Source organism: Cydia splendana, chromosome 13 (genome assembly GCF_910591565.1).
Source record: "Cydia splendana chromosome 13, ilCydSple1.2, whole genome shotgun sequence".
NCBI classification, from domain to species: domain Eukaryota; kingdom Metazoa; phylum Arthropoda; class Insecta; order Lepidoptera; family Tortricidae; genus Cydia; species Cydia splendana.
In genome coordinates this window covers 6,304,990-6,317,822 of record NC_085972.1, presented here as the reverse complement: position 1 = coordinate 6,317,822, position 12,833 = coordinate 6,304,990, and the positions used below count along the sequence as shown (strand labels likewise).

The 12,833-nt window shown below is 36.3% G+C and overlaps 1 protein-coding gene across 1 annotated transcript; it reads right to left on the bottom strand.

Annotated features, from left to right (window-relative positions):
• Positions 1 to 927: 927 nt before the first annotated feature.
• Positions 928 to 12,518, bottom strand: LOC134795974 (uncharacterized). Its single transcript, XM_063767868.1, has 7 exons — positions 12,210 to 12,518; positions 9,579 to 9,801; positions 5,245 to 5,484; positions 4,825 to 5,151; positions 4,177 to 4,308; positions 2,009 to 3,420; positions 928 to 1,883 (listed from the first exon to the last, which is right to left on the bottom strand). Exons 1-6 carry the CDS (start codon positions 12,315 to 12,317, stop codon positions 2,855 to 2,857), a joined length of 1,596 nt encoding a protein of 531 aa, XP_063623938.1. The 5' UTR covers positions 12,318 to 12,518; the 3' UTR covers positions 928 to 1,883; positions 2,009 to 2,854.
• Positions 12,519 to 12,833: the final 315 nt, after the last annotated feature.

The window sequence follows — 12,833 nt, the reverse complement described above, 5'->3', positions numbered from 1 at the left end:
AAAGTTTTATGAATAAGGGGGTTAGACGTTACACTTACACCTGTATAATTAAAACATTAAGACCAGAAAATTGTTTGTATGCATTTTAAATGCTTTTAACACTTGCTTCCGGAGTTGCTCAGTATTGTGTGACTGTTAGAAATTTTAGATAAATGGGTGAATCAACTTTTTGGGTGTTATTTTGATTTGTCCCTATGGGCACATGGGGCCCAATTGACTACCCCATATAAATAAACACGGTATGCTTCCAAAATAGTAATGTCAATGATTTCTGGTCTATACGTACAGTCAGCAGCAAAAGTTGCTAAGCGGGCGAGGTGTTCAAAATGATCTTGACGCGACGTTATTGTTAAGAGAATAAGAGCGTGTCAAGGTAATTTTGAACACCTCGCCCGCTTAGCAACTTCTGCTGCTGACTGTACAGGCGTATTCCAATTTTATTTCCGAAATGATACTGATCTGATCTGTCAGTGTAAAAAGTGATATTCTTCAACCAAAATCTGACAGATCAGTATCATATCGGAAACAGATCAAATAACTAAAATTCGAATGCGCCTGGTACTCTTTAGAAAATGCAGATGCTTTATGATTTTTATTGGTAAGCCAGTAGTCGTGATTGTGGTAAAGAACAGAAAAAAGTTGATTGCACAGAATAATTAACAAAATATCCCATTCCAAATACTAGGGTGTCTAATATTTTAGTCATAAAATAAACCAATGATAGATATATGTGCTTTTGATTTACTTTTGCACTCTCGTATGTATAAACACAATATGCCTGGTCAATCAAAGTATCAAGTCAATTCAAGCAGTTCTGACAATAACTTATACAAAAAAAAAACTAAAACAATACAACTTCATTTGCATATATTAAATTATCTAATGTAACTTTGGTGATGAACGTCCGAACGGGAAATGAAACACATATTATAATAATACGATTCTATATTATAAAAATACATCACAAAGGTATATATTGAGCTTAATTGAAAGTCTTGTATAAAGATATAGAACACGTTACTCCAACAGTTTTGGAATTGAGATCAACAAGTCAAGATACAATGATAGAGACACATACCGCTTTGTTTGACAAGGGAAAATAACAGTTATTTTAATGTCATAAGATTGGTATTCCATCTGTCCACATTCTTGGTCCAATGTGCATTGCGCTCGACTCTCTCACTAAGCAAAATGTGAGACGCAAATACATATTGGACAAATATATTGCACAGATGGAATACCACCCTTAGCTAGAATATTGATTGGCAAATTTGTATGCGCAATTACGTATTATGATTTAAGTGCGGACAATACAGAAAGTAGAATTGAGTTTTATCGATATAGGTACTTAATAAACACATTCAATGCACATCACACTCGTTAAGAGTGGTGAGCGCTAGACATGAGTGAAACAGAAAACAGACTGAACGAAATGGTTCACAATGATGCTAGCACGAGTGCGAACGAGATAAAAGAGTGACAAACAGTACTAAACCTGAAAAGTATGAAGGAAAATCAAATATATTTTTAGTTGTGTCAAGCTTTTGATATTAAAATCGACATATAGGGTCTCGTGTGGGATAAATCAAAAATATAAGGAACCTTGGCAGTATTTTTTTATAAACTATGTGTTTATAAAAAAATACTGCCCCAATTAATATACCCACATTAATTATATTAAATAGGAGCAAACATTTTTTTTTTATTCTTATATTAGGTACACAAATATGTTAGGTAGGGAGCATATTGATCATTTATGTACTACTAATTGTTCATTTATTTAAAAAATATCTATCAATAAGTAACTTAAGAAAAGCGGTATGTTTGAAAACTGGGATTTGAAGAATTTACAACAATTATAAACAACAATCACATAATAATATCTGTAATAAGGGTGGTATTCCATCTGTCCAATATCTTGGTCCTATGTCATTACGTCTCACTCTCTCATTACGCATAATGTGAGACAAAATACACATTGGACAAAAAAATTGGACAGGTGGAATACCACCCTAACACATAATTTTCTCTCTTTTTTTTTTGGGTATTGGAGCGCAGGTGATATCAATTATTTTTATTTCTAAAAGCAAAAGCGTTGATTGATTAACTGCAATTGTTACTTTAACTTCGTCTATTAAATATATTACAGTAAAATTTAAATATGAGTATGATATGAAGTTACCATATTTAAATTTGACTAACGGTAAGAAGTGAGTGCTTAATAGTAATGAATGAAGGTGATAACAATGATAGTGATATGTATTATGCCAAATACTAGTGCCCCAATACCGAATAGAAAATGTTCATAACATCAATACAATTAGACACAAAAGACAATAAATATCAATTTTTCCTTGAAACATTCGATAACTTCGCATCCCACCTTAGTACAAACAAGATAATGAAAACAAAGTTATTCGTGCTAGATTAGTATATATTTTTTTATATTTCAATATTTCATTTTCGTGACACAAGAAAATATGGCAACGAACAACAGAATAACTAATAACTAACTAGCACGAAAAACTAAGTTTTATAATATTGAAAAACCAATTTTTCCTTCAGGCCTGCCTGAGAATCGAATTTCACATCTAAACCACTGATCCTAACGATATAACACCTTCGCGATTCAGTTCTAGTCAAAACTAGGAACCTTAGCCATAATAGATAATCTGTGTGTTATTTTAATTTTTTGTCACCAATAAAATAAATCGTTTCATAAGATGGTTACCGTTCTTGGTTTTAACCATAACTACGCGATATTGTTAACCTAAATCTTCATTGCACATACCTGTATCCTATATCTTCTGATTTACATCCAATATCTTTCCTAATACGTCCCGTAACCAACAATTTACACATTAAAATTACTGCTATTCAGCAATTTCTTAGCCTTGGTCAGATCCTCCAGCAAACATCTGCCTTTCTCCGTTCGCACCAGCTGTTTCTTTGGCAGCAAATTCTGTGACAAATAAGAAATCAGCTTGTTCCATTCCTTTAGTAGATAGAACGTCTTTCCATGCTTAGTTTCCATCGGTATAGGTCCGTTAGAGTATTCAAAGATCACATTGATGACAGCTTTCTGGTTTTTAGATCCCCTGTTCGCTTTGAGCAGTGAAAGTTGGAGGGTGTCCAAGTTTTTATGTGCGCTAAGAATGGGTTTTTCGTAGATATTGTTGTATTGGTTGGTTAAGTCCGCGGGGCCGACGATGTACATGACATGTGTGGATATTTTGAAGGCCTCAGCGGCCCAGATGTAAGGGTCCTGGTCGGAGGTGGAGGATATGTCGCCGTCGTACATGATCTCAAAGCCGAACTCAGCGCGGAGATAGGTCACGAATGAGGACACGCATTCGGCGTGGAGACGGTTGGCCGGCGAGTAGATCACTAGAACTTTCGTTGGGGCTGGTATCTCTTGAGCTGTAAAAGTGAAAGATTGTAAGTACCTAACATGTCAGTATTGTTGTATGTCGCGGGTTCAAACCCCGGCTCGTACCAATGAGTTTTTCAGAACTTATGTACGAAATGTCATTTGATATTTACCAGTCGCTTTTCGGTGAAGGAAAACATCGTGAGGAAACCGGACTAATCCCAATAAGGTTTAGTTTACCCTCTGGGTTGGAAGGTCAGATGGTATTATAATAACAGTTATTCCAATATAATTTTCAAGTGTGACTCAATAGACATCGGCAAGAGCAATGAACTTTATAACTATCTTTTTTTTAAGCGATTCATTGAGGCGAGGTCGCGCGGTAGTGAAATTCAGTTAGCGCGGAGTGAATTTCGTCGTGGTTTCACAAAGGTGTAAAAACTAACATTCCAGAGGTCAACTGCCTAAGACATTTGACAAATTGTAACACCTCTCAAGTGGTCAAAATGGAAATAAACAAATCGATTATTAGAATTATTAACTCTTTTTAGAAGTTTACTGTTTCTTAAATATACAAAACAATCACATTATAATATTTACAACTTTTTAATCGTCAGACAACAAGCCTAAACCATTGAAAGTACGATGTAGAAGTTTAAAACATATTCTTTATAAGTTGTAGAGTTCAACTAAGAAGGAATTGTTTAAAAATTCAACCTCTAAAGGGGTGAAAGTGATGTTGAAAGTTTTTGAGAAAGCAAAGGATGTCAAATAAAGCCAGATACTAAGAAATATATAAAGCCTACCCATAGCAAGCTTGTAGTCTCTGCACCAATAGCGCCGAAGCACCCGCAGGACTATGTAGTAGGCGAACAGAGTTGCCACGATCAGGGCCGAGATGCTGGCTATGCAGATATTGAAGCTTTGCATGTTGTTGCCTGCAATTTTACAAAGTGACATATAGTACTAAACTAACAATTATTGTGAAAACATACAACCTAATTAATTAAAGTTGAATTGAGAATAAAAGAGGCAGCGTTATAATTTCGGTCGAAAATCACTAGAATTAGACCAAGAAAAGTCTGCAGCGATTTTGATAGTCCACGCAGTGCAAGTGTTATTTATACGTCATAATTTCATAGAAGTTTGACGTTTAAAATAACACTTGCACTGCGTGGGCTATCAAAATCGCTGCAGACTTTTCTCGGTCTAACTCTAGTAGCTCATAAAGTAGCATACATATAGCAGACATAAGTAACTCTGGTACGGCAATACTCTACAAGATAAGAAATAAGCCCACAATGCATGTCAAGTACAATATCAGTAAAATCTGTAAAATTTATTGAGTTCACTTGTTTAAATTTAAAAACAAATATACTTAAGAATACAATACTCAGCAGAAGCTTTGAAGCATCTCAATTTCTAAAATTGGCGTTGTGAAACCGGATACTCACTGATTTTGAACCTGGGACTCTCTACGACCTGGCACTTCCTCACTCCATCCTTGCACCCATCATGTTGTGGGGTCACAACAAAGTAGTAAGACCCCGGGGTCCCCAACAAGCTATAATCATAGGTCACTTCATCGGTGTAGTTCTGTAGCTGTAGCACTTTGCATTTCACTATGTTATGCTTCTTTCCATTGCATTCATTGAGGACTTGAATGCGGTAGGAGGAGATCTTCACTTGATTCGGTGGAGCCATTATGTGGAGGCGTATTTTGCCGGAGAGTATCTCGAGGTAGACAAATGGTTTCCAGTTCGATGCATTGACAGTGTTGCCTGTAATTAAAGTATATTTAAGCCAGGAGTTCTCAACTAGTAGCGTAACCATAAGCAGCGGTCACAAACTGGCGGTAACCAAAACGTACTTACTCAGCATTTGCGCCGATGGAACATTGAAGTAATACTGTCCCCGATTAACCACATTGTCGTCTGAAGCCTCAAAGTCCAGTATATGTGAGCGTCCCACACTGTCGATGCTGTCAGGCCAGTAACAGTCATAGTAGAGCACCGACTGGTCATCTATGTGGGCTTCGTTAGACAGCACAATGTTTCTGCAGTGGGTCTGTTTAAATGGTTTCTTGCTTTGCTCTTCAAAACGGAATTTGATTGCTGGAAAAGATTTATACAATTTAAAAAGGGAAAAATTGTAAATATAAAATAGTTGTTCACAAGAGTGTCAACAGTGGTTACTAAATTGCTGTATTGTATGTGGTTAAACAAGGGGGGTGGGTGACTACATAAAACTAACAAAAAAACATTGTTATTTATTATTATACAGTGGCAGATTTGCAGTGTCTACCGCCCTATGCACTAGGCCCTGTAGTAAGTACTAGCCGCCCCTTTCTCGGCACCCATCATATAGATAGACTGCCGAGTGCCACCCTTAATATCTCGCCGCTCTAGGCCTAGGCCTACTTGGCTTTAGGGTAAATCCGCCACTGACTCATATACAGCAGAGCTAAGAAGCAACATACAATCCACAAAATTGTCTAGTTTGTACTCCTTTCTGTAAAGTTTATATGCAGAGGAGGGTGTCACTATTCTCCAGTGCTCACTGTACATTTCATATTGCGCTCGCATTGAGGCGGAAGTTGTTGCTCCTGGTGCACTATCTCTCAATCATTCACCACCAAGTTGATAGCCCTGAGGTGTTAGAGAAGATAGGGTTGTTGGTTCCTAGGAGGATACCGCGGGATGTGGACGGGGCGGTCGCGCCGCGTCGCCGGCCGTGTGTGTTGCTGCGGCCGTCCGCTCGCACATGTTACGCGAGGCACGCACCTACCACACGTGCTTTATCATTTCTACATACTATGCTCACTCAACACGTTGACGCTGACATGTTCGCCGATCGTTTAGCAAACTTGTGCAAAACTGCTAGACAATTTTTAAATTTTCATACTGCATGACATTGTATATGTGTGTATTGTAATCTGTTTTGACATTTAATTCATATAATTTTTAATTTGTTTGACATTTTTATGCGCATGTATTTATATTTTTGTATGTTTTTAATTGTTACTATTTTGACAATGTATATGTTAGCGTGTAAGTGATTTGGTCTGTAACTGTAAGCTTACATTGTGTTCAATAAATAAAATAAAATAAAATATGATTTCCTATAGCTTCATCTTTCCAGTGGTGTACTTTAATGCAAAGGGTCTAGCAGGCTAAGGAAGGAGAAGTGGCCCCTGTGACGAATATCGGATTTTTATAATGTAATTTGTTAGCTATCTTATAATATAGAAACACCTTAACCTTCAGCCCCCTATCTTGAACCGTCACCGAGATAATGTCAAAAACGTCATTTTATGGACACATTTTTCAAAGTCGTTTTTCTCCTGAACTATATAAGGTAGAGCAATCAAACCAAATCATAGCTACAAAGAATGAGTAGGAGTATAACTCAGATTTTTTTAAATATTTAATTCCCTGAAAAAATAATGATTAAAATGTCAGAGAATTTTATGACAGCTCTTTTCAACAAGTAATTGTAAAGGTACACCTATGGAAAAAATCACATAAACTGCAAATAGTATTAGCTACCTCCATGCGGAAAATTAATTCAATATAATTGGTGCAACATACTTAAAAAAAATGTTATCTTAGTTGCAGCAGTTGAGTATAAACCTTTTTTGACAGCCATGCGTCAAGTTCAAAATAAACACTCTCTGTTGCTAGGCAATGAAATTAAACCTTATTTAAACAGAAAATCTCCTTCAGAATGAAAGACGCCTTTGATAGCTAAACACTTTCGTTGACATTTAATTTTTTTTAAGTATGTTGCACCAATTATATTGAATTGATTTTTCGCATGGTAGTAGCTAATACTATTTGCAGTTTATGTGATTTTTGCCATAGGTGTACCTTTACAATTACTTGTTGAAAAGAGCTGTCAAAAAATTCTCTGACATTTTAATCATAATTTTTTCAGGGAATTAAATATTTAAAAAAATCTGAGTTATACTCCTACTCATTCTTTGTAGCTATGATTTGGTTTGATTGCTCTACCTTATATAGTTCAGGAGAAAAACGACTTTGAAAAATGTGTCCATAAAATGACGTTTTTAGGGTTCCGTACCTCAAAAGGAAAAAACGGAACCCTTATAGGATCACTCGTGCGTCTGTCTGTCTGTCTGTCTGTCTGTCTGTCTGTCTGTCTGTCCGTCTGTCACAGCAGATTTTCTCCGAAACTACTGGACCAATCAAGTTGAAATTTGGTACACATATGTAAGTTTTTGACCCGAATACGGACATGTAACGTAAACAAATGAATTTTAAACATGGAGGCCACTTTTGGGGGGTAAATGAAAAAATGAAAAAAAAATTTTTTCAAACTATATCATGTTACATATCAAATGAAAGAGCTTATTGTAAGGATTTCAAATATTTTTTTTTTATAATTTTCAAATCAACAGTTTAGAAGTTATTCAAGAAAATAGGCAAAAAATGACCATTCCCCCCCCCTTATCTCCGAAACTACTAGGTCTAAAATTTTGAAAAAAATACATAAAATAGGTCTATACCTATAGATGACAGGAAAACCTATTAGAAATGTACAGTCAAGCGTGAGTCGGACTTAATTACAGTTTTTAATCCGACCCCTACGGATTTTTTAAAGAGATTTCACTCACGTTTCACATAAAAAATACATTGTTAACAGTGCCGGATTACTTAGAGTAGTAGTTTTCTTAGAGTAATTGGTGATAATTTTCTGATAAGATAATCATTTTAAATATTTAACGGTCTTACCTACTTACGAGTAATTGTAAGGTCAAATTAAAAATAATGTTTAAAAAAATTGTTAAATTGAGAGCTAGCTTAAAGTTTTTTGTACTCGTCGACTTTAATGGTTGAATTAATAAAGACTTTGTAACCAATAAGCAAAACAAGCACGTGCTTACGGCACCACGTTCAGGGAGGGCACCAAAATGCCAGGTTGAAAAAGGTGAACAAATTTTAAAATTAGGGACAGACACATCGTTTTTACCACACGATTTTTTTAGCTGTCCAAAAGCTAATTTGCAAAAATAATGGCGCGTAATTCTTTGGGAAACAATCGGTAGCAGTAGAAGAGTCGTGATTACATGCATAGATTCGATTTCAACCCACTCTTTTGCGGTTCGGCGTTAGGTCTTATGCGAGGCCTTCTGCCTTACGGCAAAGTTGATCTTCTTCCTTAATTACACTTGGGCGTGGATCCAAATCCAAGCTTTCCTCTTTCGCAGCTGGGCCTACTGCCTTTCTCACACTTCGCCAATTCAATTCCAAGCTCTCTGCTTTCTTGCATATTTTATGCATGAAAACAACCTCGCTGAGACCCTTAAATATCGAGCCCTATGCGAAGCTAGGCTGATAGAAAACTGTCCCATCCCTTCTCTGTATGAAATCCTGGATTCGCGCCTGGTTGGGACTAAAACTAAAATTGCGTTTTTATATCGAAAAATTTTCGCGCTCGCTTCGCTCGCGTTTTCAATTACTTTATAAGGTATGATAAAGGTGACATTCGGGTGGCGACTGCAGCAACATTACTCTGTTGCAACGTTACTGCTGCAGTACTGTCAACTTCCGTGATAAAATGATGTGACTGATTTCCATACTAAAAGTAAAAATGTACAACTGTCTATCATATTGCGTTTTTATATCGAAAAATTTCCGCGCTCGCTTCGCTCGCGTTTCTATTACTTTCTACGCTATGATAAAGGTGACATTCGGGTGGCGACTGCAACAGCATTAGGTACTCTGTTGCAACATTACGGCTGCGGCACTGTCAATTTTCGTGATAAAATGATGTGACTGATTTCCATTCTCAGCTGTAATGCGGCAATGAACTTCTCTCAATTTACCAAAAAATCAATGTAATCTTGATGACCCTACGGAGAGGGGGCACCTAGAAATGCTTAGGGCATCAAAATATCTTAATCCGGCACTGATTGTTAAAAATTGTGTGATATACGGAACCCTTGGAACGCGAGTCCGACTCGCACTTGGCCGGTTTTTTGACATTATCTCGGTGACGGTTCAAGATAGGGGGCTGAAAGTTAAGGTTTTTCTATATTATAAGATAGCCAACAAATGACATTATAAAAATCCGATATTCGTCACAGGGGCCACTTCTCCTTCCTTAGCCTGCTAGACCCTTTTATTTTATTGTACTTTCACTGACTGTGCTTAGATAATAACAAAGAGTATTAAAAAAAACATACTTTTCCATTTAATATTGCTGAACGTAATATTGAGCACAGTGTAGCTTTGGTTGTAGTTCAGCAAGCCCTGTTTGATCTCTCTCCTCAAGATGTGCGGCTTCAGCATCACACCACCGATGTGGGCGTTGGATGTGATCGGACCGAAGCTCATGCTGTTGCAGCCCTCTCGGTTGAAGTACTCTACGGTGCAGGAGGCGTAGTCATTGTTTCTTTGACTAAGAACCTGGAAAAAGTTTATGTATGCTTCATGTGGGTGAATTAAAAAACCGGCCAAGTGCGAGTGGGACTCGCGCACGAAGGGTTCCGTACCATAACGCAAAAAACGGCAAATAAATCACGTTTTTTGTACAGGAGCCCCACTTAAATATTTATTATATTCTGATTTTAGTATTTGTTGTTATAGCGGCAACAGAAATACATCATCTGTGAAAATTTCAACTGCCTATCACGGTTCATGAGATACAGCCTGGTGACAGACAGACGGACAGTGAAGTCTTAGTAATAGGGTCCCGTTTTTACCCTTTGGGTACGGAACCCTAAAAATGTTGTTAATGTATAAATAAATATGTTGTTAAGGGTGGTATTCCATCTGTCCAATGTGTATTTGCGTGTCACATTTTGCTTAATGAGAGAGTGAGACGAAACACATTGGACAAAGAAATCGGACAGGTGGAATACCACCCTAATGTATAAATAAATAGGGATGTAGACTGTATTTAATAGTATTTTATACAATCATGATATAATAGAGAGTTTTTCAGTCGAGTACCGTGTTTAGGCAACGAAGCTAGCTGAGTTGCCTAAGTAAGGTACGAGATTGAAAAGCTTGATTATATCACTATTGTATACAATACTTTTTCTACGAGTCAACAAAAATAATACTTTAAACTAGTAGAATCATACAAACAAACCAAATCAAAAGTATACGGCTAAGATACGCGAGCAGCCGCGATACCTTCATACTGGTACGCGCCCCGGCCGGGCGGCCGCCGCGTTGGTCAACGACACCTTCTCGTAACTCATGAGGACCACGGCCTCATGAGTTACGAGAAGGCTTGCTCCGCGCTAAATTCAATTTTAAGACGGTCGTTTTCTCGATTTTGGCCATTGTAGCCTATGGAGACTAATAAGCAACACTAAGTGGTTTTCGTAAGTCTATAGATGTTGCTATATTAAGGGTGTCACATGCGCGTTTCTGACTTATAAACCAATAGGGGATATTACTGCAATGTACTGCCGCCAGAGTGCAGCACTACCGACTCAGTAAATTCATAGACTAACTTATACATACTGTGCCTTAAACTGTTTTTTTTGACAAGTTTTGACATACAATAAAATATGACATTGATGCATCAAGGCGGTTTGTTAACAAGGGCCTACCGGTAAACGCGAAAATCGAAATTTAGTTATCTGCCTCTTTATCGTTCAAATATGCAAGAGTGATAAAGAGATTAGATAACGAAATTTCGATTTTCTTGTTTCTTGTTTTGATGTGTGATGTGTCAATGTGGTTTGTTTAGTGTATGTGCCACAAAGGTGCCATCTACACAGAGCTTTGCCTAATATTCCCTATTGTTTCTACTATTCAACCTAAAATAAATAATTAATTTGAGCTATGGTTTTGTTTCATCCTCTTGATCGCGGCGAGCTGTGATTGGTCAATTTCATTAAGGTTGACTAAACTGTATCAAAACGAATATTATAGTTGAGGTGGGAGCCCATACATTAAAAATACCCAATTGCAGTTTGGTATAAGAAATCTTAATTCTAGAATTACAGTCGACAAGTAGAAAAAATATATTATTCCACACCATGCATGAAATAGCATCAGAACATTAATACAGAATAATTACATAACTGGGTAGGCATAATAATTGATAAAAATTTGTTATGTTGTTCTTAGGTCATGGTCAAGGATGGTTTCAAATATAATTTATTTTTAAACTTTTGGGAAATCTACAGGCAAAACTACACATAGACAATCAGATAACACATTCAAAGAGAACATTCATTGGAACAGTTCAGAGTTCATGTATTTAAGGACTGAAATTTGACAATTGATCAATAACTGGAAATATCTTTTTACAGTTTATATAGTTGACTGATAATAAATATTTTCATTTCATTTATAGGAATAATTAGTACATGATTTTTTTCTGTTCATTATCTAGGTATACCTATTATGGTATACATTTTTAAATATGAGCTTTTTATCCTAAATACATATAGAGAAATTGGAATTCATCTTTTGTTCTTATCTATATCAACAAAATTCGTACTTTCACGTATCCTATCATATAATCCGCTTATCGAAGTGTGACTCATCAGCTAACCCAAAACCAAAACAAAAATGCCATGACGCAATTGCAGTAATAGAACATTCATATTATAAAACTGAAATAATATACTTTAACTTACTAGACCTACACTTGTGGTATTTATAGTTTGATCATGCTAAGAAGTCTAAATAAATAATGTCCTCATAAGTACCCAACAAGGAAAATGAAGCAACTTTTCATACATATATATTACTACGACGGACGTCAACAGTATTTATTCGAGTACGTATGGCAGGAAAATCAATAAGCGCATCATTGATGAATACATCTGGAATTCAAATGAAATACATACCTGAGTTGTACACTTCTGTGTCTGGTTAACACACAGCGGCCCCGAAGCAGAAACATATTGAGATGAATAAACAACTAAAAACAAAAACACAAATCGTGATTCTAGCATGTTAACGTCCAGATAATAAAGTTGTTGGTTATGGCACTTCCTGTTTTTTCATGTCTACGTGTCCATGAATTATACGGGATTCATGATATCCATCGGAACGAACTGAAAATAACTAAAACTTAGTAAATTTGTTTACACCCCAGCACGGAGCACGATCGCTATAAAAACAATATGGCGACTGAGTGTTTTTTTTTTTAATTTTATCGACCGATGTCAGTGCGTCTCAACTTAATATTGAAATGATATTGAAGAATATGAAGAATGATGAAGAACCAACGTGATAGAGTCTGGCTCAAAGAATATAATACTCACTGGTCTGGCTACTGAAATATTACACAAATGTTTGGCGGGAAATTCAAAAAATCTTGGGCTGGTCACACTTCGTGTAGTAGGAATTATAGTTTTAATATTAGAAAATATTTTTGATTTTCGGTGCACACGTAATTTTTTTTTTTTTTATTATTTATTTAATAAAATACAAGATATTCTTAAAGATAGGCATAGCCCCGCAAAACT